At 35.9% G+C, this 15,615-nt stretch overlaps 4 protein-coding genes across 4 annotated transcripts in view; 2 read left to right on the forward strand and 2 right to left on the reverse strand.

The window, feature by feature from the left end:
- The first annotated feature begins 1,860 nt into the window (after positions 1-1,860).
- LOC18049757 (E3 ubiquitin-protein ligase ATL4) lies at positions 1,861-3,621 on the forward strand. Its single transcript, XM_006445409.2, has one exon. It carries the CDS (start codon positions 2,089-2,091, stop codon positions 3,226-3,228), a length of 1,140 nt encoding a protein of 379 aa, XP_006445472.1. The 5' UTR covers positions 1,861-2,088; the 3' UTR covers positions 3,229-3,621.
- A 1,566-nt stretch (positions 3,622-5,187) lies between these two features.
- LOC18049758 lies at positions 5,188-7,124 on the reverse strand. The gene is made up of 2 exons (XM_006445410.2): positions 6,881-7,124; positions 5,188-5,786 (listed from the first exon to the last, which is right to left on the reverse strand). Exons 1-2 carry the CDS (start codon positions 6,960-6,962, stop codon positions 5,188-5,190), a joined length of 681 nt encoding a protein of 226 aa, XP_006445473.1. The 5' UTR covers positions 6,963-7,124.
- A 3,159-nt stretch (positions 7,125-10,283) lies between these two features.
- Positions 10,284-12,440, forward strand: LOC18049759 (10 kDa chaperonin 2, chloroplastic). The gene is made up of 7 exons (XM_006445412.2): positions 10,284-10,464; positions 10,569-10,627; positions 10,750-10,800; positions 11,491-11,556; positions 11,655-11,702; positions 11,796-11,825; positions 12,018-12,440. The coding sequence occupies exons 1-7, from the start codon at positions 10,377-10,379 to the stop codon at positions 12,084-12,086; spliced, it is 411 nt and encodes a 136-aa protein (XP_006445475.1). The 5' UTR covers positions 10,284-10,376; the 3' UTR covers positions 12,087-12,440.
- Positions 12,441-13,018: 578 nt separating this feature from the next.
- Positions 13,019-15,615, reverse strand: part of LOC18049760 (protein TRIGALACTOSYLDIACYLGLYCEROL 4, chloroplastic) — a 3,897-nt gene continuing 1,300 nt past the window's right edge. The window contains exons 3-5 of the mRNA XM_006445413.2: positions 15,099-15,480; positions 13,684-13,997; positions 13,019-13,359 (exon numbers count right to left, since the gene is read on the reverse strand). Of these exons, the coding sequence (XP_006445476.2) occupies positions 13,162-13,359; positions 13,684-13,997; positions 15,099-15,480 (894 nt within the window). The 3' untranslated portion in view covers positions 13,019-13,161. The remainder of the gene's footprint in view (positions 13,360-13,683; positions 13,998-15,098; positions 15,481-15,615) is intronic.

The raw sequence follows: 15,615 nt of genomic DNA on the forward strand, positions 1-15,615 counted from the left end.
AGCTTCTTCAGATGTAGAGTAAAAGAAAAAAATTAGGATTTTAAAGTACTTGGTCAACATAATTGGCTTCTCCAGCCATCACATTCACACTGAATTATGTCATTCTCCTTGACTTTTATTGATGGTGGAAAGACCCCAAATTGCAAGAATGAAGTGGGTAATATTAGTACCTTCAGTATCTGGTATTTAATGGCACAGATCATTATGAAAAGATTATCAGGAGTGAAAGCTGTTTGTTCTATACAAGGGATCAATGTCATAGTTTTTAGTGACATGCCAAGAGTGAAGAATAAGCAAAGTAACAGAAAAGAGAGGCCTCTTAACTTTAAAAGCAAGTGTGCTGGAGTGTTTCTATTTTTGCACTGTATATTCAGCTTTACCTTTATTGCTGGTTATTGAAAAAAAAAAAGGGGTGAAAATGTGAATGGCCGGCCATTTATCTTCTTAAATGAGGTAGGTAACTGAATTTAATACCCTAGTTTAATGTTTTGTTGGACTTGAGGGGTGCAACCCACCTGATCTTCCTTATATTTCATACGCCAGCGAGGGGGTTTTGCTAGCTCTTTTCTATTTTATGTTTTTATCTATTATTATTTTTATTTCTGTTTGTTTGTAACAATATAATCGTTTCTGACTTACAAACATAAGCACCCATAAAGGTTTTTAATTTAGAAGCAATTAGCCCATTTAATGATCGAAAGCAGCTATTTTCGATTTGAGACGTTTGGTGTTGGTGCTGCAGTTTGAATGAACTGGTTTTGAAGGAGGAAGAAGGACCCTTCATATTAACGTATAGGTGAGCCAATCCGCTTCGATAATTATCAGATTTTGACTTCTTAAAGCAAAGGGGCATTAGGCAAGAATAACTTTGAAAAATCCACTTGGTCAATTTCTGTAACTGAGAAGAATCAATCTTTCTTTTTCGAACCAAAGTTGTATTTCTTCTATCTTTGTGGAGGAGGAGCGACGTGTCTCTTTACCTCCTTTACTATGTCTTGTTGTCTCTCTTTTACTTCCAAAGTTTATACTTCAAACTGCTTTCACTTCTACGCTTGTGGAGAAACAATTGGGTGGCTTTAAAAGTGACAAGTCCAATTGTGGAATCTATTAAATTTAATATTAAATATATCATTGAATTATATATAGTACTATGAGACCTACTACGAGGCAAAGATGGTTCCACACAAGTTTTTTTTTTTTTTTTTTTTTTCCCGATTGTGTGACGCTGCCTGAGCTTATAGCTCAATGTATAATCGTGTGTATATTTTTTCTCTTAACCAACTTAAAACAAAATCATTTGTTTCATTTAAATAAGTTCCACAGAGATTCCTCAATCCCATCACCTTTCTGGACATGCCAGGAGTGTGCGGAAAGCAATGTAGTGTTTCCGCACACGCGCGCAAGAATGAGATCATGCGACTATTATTAAATCATTAAAGAAGTTAAAATATAAGAAGATTATTAGGCTATTAATGATAATCTTTTTTGTCCCCTTTCTTTTCGATATGAAGGTATAATTATTCCTTAACTCAGGTTGTGAGCAAGTCATGCCTTTATTTATATATATGTATGTATATATGATTATAGAATAATGTACCGCCTTGCTTCTTGCATAATCTGCTCATTCCTCCCTATTAGCAGCAACCTTGCCTGTCCTTTCTAGGAACTGGCGCTCGCTGCATTATTCTTATAATTTAATAAGTAACGAGTATTCTATCCCCCCCCCCAAAAAAAAAAAAATAACGATATTAAGTCAACCACTTAAACAAGTAATTAGATCACAACTAATATAACTAACGGAGTAACGGTTCAGATCGCCATTCCATTTTCGCGTTAAAATAAATATTACAGAGAGACCGGAACATCAGATGATGAGGTGACAAATCAGGAACTGACACATGGCATGAGCCCACCGAAGCCATTCGTTCTTTCTCAAGGATATTATTATTATTGAGTATTAATTGACCCAGCTGCCTTTGCCTTTGCCTTTGAGTCTTAACATTCAGAAAGAAAGAAAGCGCATTTACTCACTTCAACTCAATTTGGCAGTTTACCAGTTTTCCATCTTGATCTTGAATGAAGAATTAAATGACGCCCTTCTCACGTGACCGTCATGTGATTTCCATTCTCGCACGGTCACAGTCACAGCACCAATGTATGATGATATATTATCTATCTCCTATGATCATACATCTATCTGTCTATAAAAGAAACTCACCGGCGCCAGATTATAGCTCTCTCTTTCACTCCTTCTCACCACTGTCATCATCATCATCGTTAACACCACCGCCGTACGATCTGTTTACTTATAATAACACTCAACACTCTCATCACCGTTCGCTCTCATCAATGGAGAATCTTAAACCAAGCCTAATCATCATCATTTTAATCTTAGCCATCACCGTATTCCTCTCTATCTCCCTCTGCCTCCTCCTCCGCCACCTCAACCGCCGATGCCTCCGTCATCTCTCCACCGTCACCACCGTCTCCTCTGCCGACTCTCGTCGAGTCTCCAGCCGCCGCGTTTCGCCTGATAATCCTGCATTTTCGGTTATGGACTCGCTCCCTCTGTTCACCTTCTCCTCCGTCTCTCGCCGGTCGTCTAGCGGAGGAGATTGCGCCATTTGTTTGTTCAAGTTCGAGCCTCACGATCAGCTCCGTCTTCTTCCTCTCTGTTGCCACGCGTTTCACGCTCGTTGCATCGATACGTGGCTCGAGTCCAATCTGACGTGTCCTCTCTGCCGCTCTCCGATTATTGCCACGGAAACGGATGTGATGAAGGCTATACATGCTTCCTCTGGTGGCGGAAGTGACAGTTTCAGGCTTGAGATCGGCTCCATCAGCCGCCGTCAAGCCGGTAATGAACCGCCCGGAGAGCCGCAACGACGTTCCTACTCTCTCGGCTCGTTCGACTACGTAGTTGACGAGGAGTCTGATATCACGACGAGCCAAATACACCGGGGAAGCATGTCCGACAAGGAGGAGGTTGGCGCTCAGGCAGCTTCGGAGGCGAACCTAGCATCGGAGGTAGCCGCGGGAAGGAGCTGGCTCAAGGACTACGTTGACCGGCTCTCTTTCTCTGTCTCTTCACGTGCCATGTCCTTCAGGAGCTCCGGGAGATTCTTCACTGGAAGCAGTCGCCAGAGCGATGTGGGAGATTACGACATGGAGACCAACCGTGTTGGCGAAGAAATCAGCGAGTTTTTTCGCTGGTTTTCAGGGGTATGACTTGTAAATACACAATTTTTTGTTTTTGTTATTTTTTTTTAAGGCTACAACCCCAGGCGGTATGTTGTGTTTCTTTTGCTTTATCCACGCTACTTTTTTCTTTTTTAATTTTCCTTTCAAAATTTAGGTGAATGAATGAATGAAGTGGATACAGTCAAACTTAAGTCTCCTTAACTAGGGGTGGGGATGCCTTTTGTCCTGTGTAGAGATAGATTTTAAGTAGAGGGCATACGCGTCCGTTCAATATCAGACGATTGAGATTTGTAGGTTGCGAATTTTTTGAATCACTACTATGAATTACCGTATACATGGTACTGAGCTGTGTCTATTATGTTTGCTTTCTTTCAATTTTGTGGTGATGATTTAATGACACACAATACGTTGTATTGAGCATTTGAGTGGGTGCATGAAAATCACCGATCATTTATGAACGAGTTGGTATCATATTGTACTGCACCGTGTATATAATTAATTTCGAAAATTTTGATTAATGATGGGAATGGTGTTGGTTAGGCGTCAATCGCTTGAAACCTTTTAGTTAGTTTGATGAATTCGAAAGCTCTTTTTTTAAAGCTAAATTGAATTAAGATATGATGCAGTTGTGAGACCCAGATAATTAATTCTTTACTTTGTGATTAATTCAATTGAGTGTCTTTATCTCTGGTTTGAAGTCCCTGTTTATTTGCCGTGAGTGATAAAAAATTCTTGATTTTGAATTATCAAAATTCTTCTTGATTCCTACTGTAATATATATTTTATTTAGAGTGATGATACACCCACAAACTATTGTATAAATTTATTTTGTACAAACTGATTTATCATTAATTTATTGGTTGAGTGAAAATATAAAATAGATATTTAATTCAATTAATTTTATCATGTCATATCAATTTATATAAAATAAATTTATACAAAAATTTATGGTTATATTATTACTTTATTTATTTATTTGATCTTGGAAAGACTGAATTTCTCATAATGGATAGCTAAAAGAAGAGGCATAGTAATGATCATTTAATTTTGTCATGAATATACGAGATTGATAGAGTGGGAAAGTATCAATTATTTTATTTTTGTAACACACAAGTATCAATCTTTACTGAAATTGCTTTTATTCGTTTCATGTTTTCTTTAGTTTTAAGTCTAAAAAATTGGAGTTGCAAAGAATATTACTTGTGAAATCTACACTCCTTTCTTAATGTTACAATCTCACTCAAATCCAAATCTTGTATTTAACAAGTAATAAGTAAGTGGTTTCAGTTTGGAAGGAATGGCATCATGTTGAGAAAGGAAAGCGAAGTTTTTGGTAAGAGGAACAGGATAAGGAACTAACCACAGGCATTTTGATATAACAGTTAGTTGAAACAAATCTTACAAACAGCCACTCCACCAACCTACCCTACCCTCGAATGAAACTGGATTCTCGCATACTTCGGAGCAGACCAAGACAAAAACATGCGTATGCCAAAAAACATGACCACATTCTTGGCTAACAACTAGATCGACATATCTGACTACCCTTTACTAAATTGGAATTGGATTCATATCAAATCCTAATCTCTGGTACAAAGAAATGGGCAAAACTAATGAAAAAGATAAATATATACATATATTACATAAGGAAAACTTTCTATTCCTAAATTAAATTCTGAAACGAGTTTACAAAGAAATGTTGTAAACGGATTTTTACTACTTGTAAACTCTCCCCAAATTTTAATTCCAGACCTGAAGCCTCTATTATATAATAAAACAACCGATTTTATCTATTGACTGAAACACCCTCCCAGGCTGACCATTTTTTCTGTGTGAATTCTGTGGACTGTCTCTAGTTAACATTCATAATATTCGTCAGAAACTAAGGAAAAGGTGAGAAAATTGTATTATACAAGATTCTTCTCATAATGTTCATTCAACTGAAAAATCCTCAAGCATTGTCTCTCTCATTTTCTGAACTCTCACTCAACAATGGTAGAAATTTTGTAGAATATAATAAATATAAAGTAAACCCACCATCAAGATGTTGCAAAAAGACAGACCGGTCTTGGTCTTCTCTCCATCACTGCAAGTATAGGTGCTTCCACTGAAGCATCCTTTCTTCTGCCTGATCCCTTCACCATGATCATCAAGAACAAACGTGGAATTTGTCTTACCGTCACTAAACAAAACACACCAAAAGAAACTTTTGTGGAACCCAACCAATCCGACTCCTACCTCAGTATGTGATTTATTTCTCAGAAGGGATAATGCCTTCTTGTCCTTCACTAGAACATCTGAAAAGGCTCGTGATGGTTCAAGATACTTTGTTTTGCATCCCACCATGTGGCCGGTTATGGTGCCAAAAGTGGGCAGCTCTACACCACAGTTGGGAGCAAAAACTTCAGTGAAGTCATCTTCAGGTGGTTTACAGTTCACAGCGTTGCCGGTAGAGCAGTTCCCCTTGCACAGTTCGACATATTGTAAAGCCATGCAGCCAAGCCCAGGACTGTCGTTCAGTTTTCGGAGCTTTTGAGATGTTCGATTGTTGTTAATGATGTCAACAAGATCATTTGCGGGGTTTCCTGTATCCGTATGTCGAAAAACAATCAATTACTTACACCACTTATCAAGAATGCATCAATAGTTTGCTCAGAGTACTTAAGATTCAGGACGAGAAGAAATTTCATAGAACATCAATAGTTTGTTTTTTCAAATCTATGAGCATCAAGAATCAGAACATTCAACATTATGACAGTTAGCATCACCGCTCTCAACACTCGACAACACAAGTAATGTGCATGTGCATTCTCAATTGAGATGAAGTTTTCAGCTTCTGCAGGTGAAGGCTATACTAGTAGAGAAGAATATTAATTAGACGCATGCCAATGATTTCGTCATTATTTTGAGGAAGCAAGACATTTAATCACTTTATAAAGTCAATTTATCTTTTTGTGTTGTTGAATTGTGATGAGAAACTGATATGCTAGTCCCGGCGTCCGTTCATAGGCCTGATTATGGACTACCCACTCCAATGATTACAGTACCAAACTGGGGCGCTTACACACAAAGCAACCCAGTTTCATTCTTTCTTGAATAGCATAAACAACCAACAACAAAGTGGTGTATTCTGTTAGTAAAACAAAATTCAAGTCAATTTTGAACCATTTCCCTTTACGGGTTGTATTTCATTCATCAATATTATTATTATTATTTCTTTAATAATATGTAGCCAGCTTCTCGGAATGCCAATTCTCAAATGCAGAGGTTGCTTAATGGAAACCAATTTAATTTGTCAAGAAGAAGATGAAACGCCATCTATTTTATCTTGATTTTTCTTCTCGGAATCGTTTTAGTCTCGAATTTTTGTAATGTAATGTGATAAATTAAAGTTGTCGTTCCCTCAAGTCGTAGGTACTTACATAACTAGAATCTTTGAAGATTCGAAACTTTTGAACATCCAATCTCTTGCTCCATTTTTCACAGAATCACCCAAGAGCACAACAAACAGCAAAATCACCCAATTGCAAAAACACAGACACAAGATAAAAGCAGAGTTTCAGAAAAGAAAGCAAGAAAACACGTGCGCCCAGGAGCTTATATGCAAAAAGCTAACTTTTAAATAATCTGTTAGCAAGGTTTCAGAAACTAAACAAAGGGAAATGAAGAGCTATGTTACCATGTTTCTTAGAGCAAACAGCAACCAAGAGCAGTAGATGGCAGAGCACAGTCCACTCAAAGAAACAGAGCTGCTTCACCATTGTAACCAACCAACAATGTCAGATGTTGGGCTTCTTCCTCTACCAGAAAAAAAGGGAAAAAAAAAAGAGTGAGAAGCAAAGTAGAAAACCCTAGGCTTATTAGTAAAGAGTAAACTGCCTTTCCAGCCTATTTTAAGAAGGATGTTGGTTTGGTAATGGTGTGAAAAAGAAAATCAGAGGGTGAAAATGGATAATATTTTGCGGGAAAAAAAAAGGGTAAGGGATAAAAGTGTTAAAAGAGATTAAAGACAAATTATGGGACTTGTGGTCCCCAGTAGCCGTTGATTGAACCGTAAATGTGTATTACTTTTTGGCAAAATAATTGGAGTAGCGGCAGATTTTCAAATGCTTGCTTTGCTGGATGCTGGACGAGGACCCACGTTGTGTCGTTCACAGCAAATTAAGCATGTAAATACATTTTATTGAGATTATACAAATACATTTTAATGAAATTATTGGTCTTATACTTTATAGCTCTGTGTCAGACTCAATAGATTTGAGTGATTGGTGGATGTAAAAACTTACTGATAATTATTAAAAAAAAAAGTTATTTGATCAATTAGAAATTATCAATTCGGCATTTATGTTTTTTTGACATATCAATTCACTAATTATTATTTTTTTCTCTTCAAGGTAGAGGAGTTTGTTTCTCAAGATTCAAATTTGGGTGATCATCTAAATAAAATTACTTGAAAACTAATCAAATAGGCCACAAAGGCAATTCACTAACCAAACCTTGTCTTTTTAGTTTTTATCAATTTACTAACAAATTGTTAACATCATTAATGAAATGTAGATGTTACATGGATATTTAAGGTGTTTCATTAATTTGATTTCTTTAGGTTAAAATGACATCATTTTAACGATAAGAACTCATCAAATACAGTTTCTTCGGATGCGTTTGGTATCAGCTCAATTTCTCATTTTAATTTTAATTTACTCGAAATACTAAATCTTCAATTATTTTTAAAATTCTTTCTAGGTTCAATTTCCCCGTCTGATTTTAGTTTTATTAATTTTATAACGCAATTAATTTTACATGTTTAATTTTTTCAAGGATAGATTTATAAATAATGAATTTTGTTAATTTTTTCATTTAGAGGATAAAATAATCTTTGAGCAGAGCTATTAGCACCCCTCAAAAACTCTCATCAAGCCCCTTTCCTTAACCCCACCCCACCCCACCCCATCAAATAGCTAGAAATTTTAATATATCTATTTTAATTTCATAAACACGCTTAAGAACATAAACGATAAAGAGTCCTCGAACAAGAAAAGAAAAAGTAAGCAATAAAATCCAGTAAAGACTTAATCTTTTTATTGCATAAATGGCAGACTCTTCCTTGTCCATGAAGTTTAAGAGCCCAATCATGGCAGTATTTATTATCAGCACCAAAAAAGTTGCATGAAATCGAATTTGACCAATTGTAGAGAAGCCAAAAAAAGACAAATTATTTAAATGATTAATTAATAATAATATTTTTTTTATATATATATAGGATTTTGAGTGTTTGTTCTTTCACTTAGAAAAATAATTAGAAATAAAAGATCTTTCATTAATAATGAGGTTTGATTAATATGTTACAGTTTTATCTTAAAGATGAGAATAAAAGAGAACAAACTTTACAACATAGTATTTGATTGTTAGGTGAGTTTTTAAAAATCAAATCACTATAATTTTTATTAGGTAAGGTAAAAATCAGTTAGAAAAAACACATATATTTATGCGTGGAGGAAAGAAATCTCTCAATCATGGGGTTCAATTTAAGAAGAACAAAAGGGTATGCCCGGAAATAAAATATGTGGAGATAAAATAATAAGTTTTTAACATTATTTAATCAGATTTCTAAGAAAAGAGTTTTGTGAGAGTTTTAGATGAGTACAAATAGCATTACTCATAATTACTCATAATCTTTTCAATCATTTTTAGAATTTTAAGGATAAAATAGTCTTTTATCATAGATTATGTTAAATATTACGTTACTTCTAAATATTTGAAGATAAATTGATTAAAAAAATAATAAAAGCTTAGGTGGATCTGAATTATTATCAGAGTTCCTAATGAGTAATGACGGATTGATAAACCAAAAAACTTAGGTCTTAAAATTAAATAAAAAATGTAAATATAATAAGAGTCCTGCTATTTACCCCGGGTCAAATCCCGGGTCAAACCCCGAAACTAAGTGAAACGACGCCGTTTTCTCTTTTTTTTTTTTGTTTTCATTCTATCTAAAACGACGTCGTTTAGTTAGAAAAAGATTACCTCTTATTTCCTTTCTTCATCCTGGCACTATGAGATGAGATTGATCGTTTTTTTTCTTCTTCATTTTTTCTCCGATATGCCGCTCCGTGAGCAAGCAAGGAGTGAGAGAATAAAGTGGGCTGTGGTGATGTTAGAATTTGCACCTATTTGTATCTATTTAGTGAGTAGCCTGTTAGTTTTTTTGATCTTACGTTGTTTTGGTTCCATGGGTTTGAGAATTTCTCTACTATTCGTCACTCTGGTTTTGTTTTTTTATTGGCTTTGTGAAACACTTTAAATTGGATCGTATTTCGTTCGGCTTTTCTCCAAAGTAGGACTCCAATTTTGGGTGCGCATCCTCTGCTAATTATGCATAAAACTGGGCTTTGGTGGGGGTCTGATCTTCGCCCTTGGGTTTAAAAGTGTGATGGCTGTCGGTGTTGGTGGTGTCGATGGTTGAGAAATAGAAGGAGAATGGCCTTCGAGACGAAAAGGAAGAGAAAGCAATTTGGGGCTGCATTAACCAAGCTAAATCGATTTGGAGTTGTACAGTTCGTCAAATGTCTTCTTAGGCATATAAGTAGGAGCTCTTCCATGCCAACATAGCTATTTACAGGACATCATATTCAACCTCCAGAACTACTCATGGCGGAAGCTTACCAGATTGGGGAGGTCCCTTGATTGAAGTCTCTTAATGTCATTAGCAGTCACCTTACATGACTCCAAAGTCAGTGATCTTAAATTCTTCAGTGGCTTCAGGTGACGTAATCCTGCACTTGTTATCTGGGAATTTGAAACATTCAAAGAGACCAACCCTGTTAATCCTGTATTTGCAAGAACAGAAGTTACGACAACAAGGTTAAAAGATCCCCACAATATATATGAGTATATCAAAAAACGACGTCGTTTTAGGGAGAATGAAAAGAAAAAAAAAAACAAATGAAACGAGATCGTTTGTTAATTTCGGGGTTTGACCCGGGATTTGACTCGGGGTAAGTAGCATTTTCCATATAATAATAATAATAATAAGAAAAAGAAAGAAAGAACGTTCCAGAACTTAATGGGCGCATACGTACGCACCAAGAGGTTGCCTACACGGCCTTGGAAAATAGAAAAAGGGTTGGCTTTCGCAGAGTTTAGTTTGGCGCTAGTTATATACTTGCTCCTTATCCATGGCGGCTACTTTCGTTACCATACCAGCTCCTCTATTTTCTCTTAAGAAAAATAACATTCCTTCGCGTTCCAACCATAGGCTACTTGGTTGGTTTATTCACCTTTCAATTTGATCTTTTTGTCATTTCCCTTTTCTCGTCAATTTTACTCAATAAATGCGGTTTTTTTTTTTTAATTTTTATTTTTTACAGGATGGCGAAAACAAACTCTGACAGTGAATGCAATTGCCACCAAATGGGAGCCCACTAAGGTTTCAAATTTTCTTTAATCTTTCTCTAAATTTAGCTTTCGTCTACCATTTTAAGTTTTTATTTCTAGATGGGTCTTCTAATGTTAATTGTTAATGTACTTGATTTTGTTTCTATTTTGTAGGTTGTTCCTCAAGCCGACAGAGTCCTGGTTCGTCTCGAACAGTTACCTGAGGTTTGCCCTTATCTATAATGTCCTTGTTATTGGATTTTATCGGGGGGCTTTATTTGATCTCATGTCATATTGATGTTTTTATAGCAATGACTCATGACTGGGAATAGATTCTTTATTGCTGTATCGGTTATGAATCCACCTATGCTTATGGATTTGTTATGTCAGCGTACTGATTTGCAATCTTTGTATACCATGTGATGACTTGTTAACTGGAGAACTAACTGTCATTCGAGAGGATTTACCCCAGTGGTCTTTTGTCTTGGAAAAATAGAGTAAAAGTTTCAGCTTTTGTTTTCCTTTTAGAATGGAAAGCCAAAGTTGCATTTTATCAAGTAATGTATGTTTTAAGATAGTAAATGTTGTAGTAACCTTACCGTTTAGTTAAGACTAATTATGAGGTCACTGTTGTTGTGATATTATCTTGCATTCTGGCAGAGTAGATCTCGTTCAAAATTGTTGGTCTGTAATGTTTCATTTGTGGGATTGGCAAGGGATGAGATAGTAACAGTGTTGTTATATTGGCCCAATTAGAAAGACATATGTTGAGTTGTTGACTGTAACTTCGCCATTCTAAACGCCAACATTTTTTATGACATAATCAGTGGATCATCAGTTTCTTTTGTACATTGAATTACATGAGTTTCCCTGTCATGCTTTCTCATGCGAAGAATGATCTATTTTATGCAATAGAAATCAGCTGGTGGAATCTTGTTGCCCAAAGCAGCTGTTAAATTTGAACGGTATTTGATGGGGGAGGTAAGATGCCAAATCTTGTGTGTTTGTTGGGTGTGGTAGATGATTGTTCAGGATCCAATGCTCCACTTTATTTATTATTATTATTATTTTTTTTCCAGATTCTCACAGTTGGTGCTGATGTTGGGCAAGTGAATGCTGGAAAGAAGGTAATGCCACTAATAGTTTATTTTTCTTTTCAAGATTTCCTGGTGTGCTCTTTTCTCCCATATCTAAAGTTGTATATGTTTCTCTTAATGCAGGTTCTTTTTTCTGACATTAGTGCTTATGAGGTAAGCAGCTTGCCTCTATGGTGTTATCATTTCCTTTGTTACATTAACACTATTGGCTGATTTCATTTGCATCAATATAGGAGGGGACTCCCTCTCCCATCGTAGAAATCAACACTTATGGTGTTCAAATTTTGTCATGTACCGAAATAATTATGAATCGGCGCACTCTGAATGCATGTGTGTTTGTTTCAGGTTGATCTGGGAGCAGATGAAAGGCATTGCTTCGTCAAAGAGAGTGACTTGCTGGCTGTGGTTGAGTGATGTTTCACCATAATTTGCTGATATAACAGCAGATTGGCTTTTTAGAATTTAGCATCATATCTGCACTTGTATTAATTCTACGGTGGATCTTTTTATTTTATAATTGATCTTCTAGAACCATGAATAACCAAGGAGATAAGTTTTATGGGCAGCATGCTGCTGTATCATATGCTTCTGCCACCCTCTGCCTTCCGGTTGTCTTAAGTATGTCTAAACAAGTGGGCAGTGTGGCATCTGTTCAGATTAAAGGCAGACGGCTCTTTCTCGTTGTGAAAAAGCCTGTGGCCTTTCAGGCAAGTTTAATTGCCATACATAGCCGCGGAATTTCGGAAGGAATGATGTGAATAATGAAAATGACGATTCAGTTATACTTGTTCCATTGCATACCAAGACGGTCAGGATTTAATTAAGGATTATGGTGAGTTTCAGCCGCAATCCCATCTGCCAAAGAAACTAAAACCAGAGGCGGAGAGAGAGAGCCCCATTTAGACCTGTCTTAGACACTGACGCAACATGATAAAGTTTTCTAATGTCTGAGGTGCTAAGGGTGAAGCCATTGGTAGCCTCTCATTTTTCTTATAAATCTTACTTTAAATAAAATTACGGTTAAGGATAAACAGAATTAAACAAACGTGACTTTTTTTAATTAAAATAAATTGCTTACATTAATAATCAATCTTTTTCACAAATTGTTTTTCAAACTTATTCATTAAACATTTTTGTACTTGAGATTGCTTTTGAATTATAATGTAAAATATCCATAATTTAAATCAATGATTAATATTCAAAAATTCATGACACATAAAACATCTTAATTTGTGTACAGGGTAATAACAAAATTATAAAATAAATAAAAGATAGCACAATATTACTTTGAGTATTAACAAAAAAAAATTAAACGAAAATTAAAAAGTATATTAAAAATAAAGATATTTTTGAAAATAAAATAAATATAACTGGAAAAAGAGGGTTTCATGAGGAGAGGGGTGCCGAACGTCCAACTCTTTTCCTAAAAGCATGGACTAAAAAAATCATAAGCCCAAGCAAAAATGAAAACATTAGAGCTCAAATAACATTAGAACTCAAATAGGCGTAACTCAATCATGCCCTCCTTCCTTTTGGGTGAGTACCAAGCAACAACTTTCCCAGAGCGAAGAAGCCTCAATGAGTAACTCAAGCTGTATATTACATCCTCCATATGTGAGCCATCTTTCCCAGATGCAGCATCAAGTAAATACTTTGAATCAACACGGAAGACTATCGGCCCTAAAACCTGGAAAGTGGGATACAGAATTATCATTTTCAAAAGTATTCCTAACATAAACTTATCGAGCACCGAACACGTATCACATTTCAAAAAGTAGTTCTCTCCAGTAGTAGAAGAGTTAAATAGTTTGTCTGCATTCTGCAGTTTCTCAAAAGATTATAGTTTTCCAATTCTTCCAAATTGTTTTATGTTTCAATTCAGAGAAGTCATTTGATTTCTTGAATTACCGTTCACATTAGTTCCTTCATGAATCCTGTTTCTTGCCTAGATTTCTAATTACAACAATATTTGACAGCAGCTAAAGCAGGTAGAATATGGTGAAGGAAATACCTGCTGCTGCAAAATAAAATTTAGCCTAGGGGAAAACACCAAATTGTCTGCACTGCTGGCTGAATTACGGCTGAAAGTATTCAAAATGCTTTTGGCAAGGCCTGAAACTGAACTTATGTCCAAACGAGCATCTACTCGGGTTAGGTCAGCAAATATTCTCCTGAACTTACCATGTTGAACAGTACAGCATATGGAGCCAAATAAATCTGCACTCAATGGACTTCTTTTTTTAGTGTTCACAGCAATGCGCCCATCTTGGGATTCACCGGCCATTGAGCTCTCCTTGCCCCCAAACCAGGCCACACAGGTGCCTCCTGACATGTTAACGTTAGCATGAGGAGATCAGCAGCAGAAACAACTCAATACAAAAGAAATTGGAATAAATGGAAATTTGATCCTTACAACTAAAATGATAATTGTCATACTGGTTATTTGCATGCAAAATCAAATCTGGCAGTAAATCCCAAAAAGAAATAAATGATAAAGAGTCCTTGAACAAGAAAAAGAAAAAAAAATAATAAGCAACAAAATCCAGTAAAGACTAATCCTTTCATTGCATAAATGACAAACTCATCCTTGCCCATGAACACCAAAAAAGTTGTATAAAATCAAATTTTAGAGAAGCCAAAAAAATACAAATTATTTAAATGAAAACACCAAATGTTAATTAATAGTGTGTGTGTGTGTGTGTGTGTGTGCACGCGCGAGCGCGTGCGCATTCATATAGGAGTTTGGATGTCAGTTCTTCATACAGAACAATTATTGAAAATAGAAGATCGTTCACTGATAATGGGGTTTCATCAGTATGCTATAGTTTTATCTTAATGATGAGAACAAAAGAGAACAAACTTTACAATATAGCATTTGATTGTTATTTGAGTTTTTAAGTATCAGATCACCAGAATTGTTATTGGGTAAAAATCAGTTGGGAAAACGAATATATTCATGCATGAAGGAAACAGAGCTCTCAATCGTGGGTTTAATTTAAGAAGAACAAAAGGTTAAGTGTGGAAATAAAGTATGTGAAGATAAAATAATAATTTTTAAAATTATTTAATCAGGCTTTCCCAGAAAAGGAGTTTTATGAGAGTTTTGGAGGGGTGCCAATAGCATCAGTCTAAAGTTTAAATTTTTACGGATTTAAGAGTTTATGAGGGCTATTTTTATGAATTTAATGAAGCTAGTTTACTAGATTTAACGGGAGCTAATTAGTAACTCAAGTAATTTCTCTTTACTCTTTTTTTTTTTTTTTGGAAATTATTTTCCGCAGTGGAGGATCAATTTATGAGGTGGATCCGCCTCTGCTTATTAGAACACACACGGAGGGGGATAGGGAGAGAGTAAAATTAGCTACAAGCACAATTCCATAATTAACTATTACCACAAGGTTGAAACTGCAAGAAAAGCAAAGTTACCAATGATTGTGGATATAGCTGCATGAGGTTCTCTAAGGCACACATCGTATGCCGGACGCCAAAAAGAACCCTTGTCTGTCTTTATGATGAGATCCTCCTTGGTCTCCTTGTTTCTCCACATGTCCTTTCTCTGCTCATATGAAAAGGCAGCCTTTGCACATAGTCCAGGCATCAGAGCAGCAGGTGGCTCACCATCTATGGCATTAGCACTTTCAGGCTGTCCGCCCTTTTTTTGTATACCAAAGCGATAACGCAACCCAGAATCTGAAGCGAGTGATGCCACATTTAAGGATACTGACTCCGGAACATCCCAGTACTGCGCTTTATGGTCAATGAACAGCTGAGGCCACGCAGCCTCTAGCGTAATGTCATGACTAAGTAGCTGCATGTACACATAAAATGTTCATATCATTGTTCAAATAATAAATAAATCTATTGACCATTAATAAAAGAATAAAACTCCGTATACGCTCGGTACCTGATGATAGTTAACGTCTATAAATATTGGACAAACTTG

This window comes from Citrus clementina, unplaced genomic scaffold (assembly GCF_000493195.1).
Source record: "Citrus clementina cultivar Clemenules unplaced genomic scaffold, Citrus_clementina_v1.0 scaffold_3, whole genome shotgun sequence".
Taxonomy (NCBI): domain Eukaryota; kingdom Viridiplantae; phylum Streptophyta; class Magnoliopsida; order Sapindales; family Rutaceae; genus Citrus; species Citrus x clementina.

Coding starts and splice junctions, on each gene's coding strand:
- LOC18049757 (XM_006445409.2), top strand. CDS start 2,089: ATGACGCCCTTCTCACGTGACCGTCATGTGATTTCCATTCTCGCACGG.
- LOC18049759 (XM_006445412.2), top strand. CDS start 10,377: ATGGCGGCTACTTTCGTTACCATACCAGCTCCTCTATTTTCTCTTAAG. Junction 11,557..11,654: donor AACGGTATTTGATGGGGGAG/GTAAGATGCCAA, acceptor TTTTTTTTCCAG/ATTCTCACAGTTGGTGCTGA. Junction 11,703..11,795: donor AAGTGAATGCTGGAAAGAAG/GTAATGCCACTA, acceptor CTCTTAATGCAG/GTTCTTTTTTCTGACATTAG.
- LOC18049758 (XM_006445410.2), bottom strand. CDS start 6,962: ATGGTGAAGCAGCTCTGTTTCTTTGAGTGGACTGTGCTCTGCCATCTA. Junction 5,787..6,880: donor TGTTTGCTCTAAGAAACATG/GTAACATAGCTC, acceptor ATACGGATACAG/GAAACCCCGCAAATGATCTT.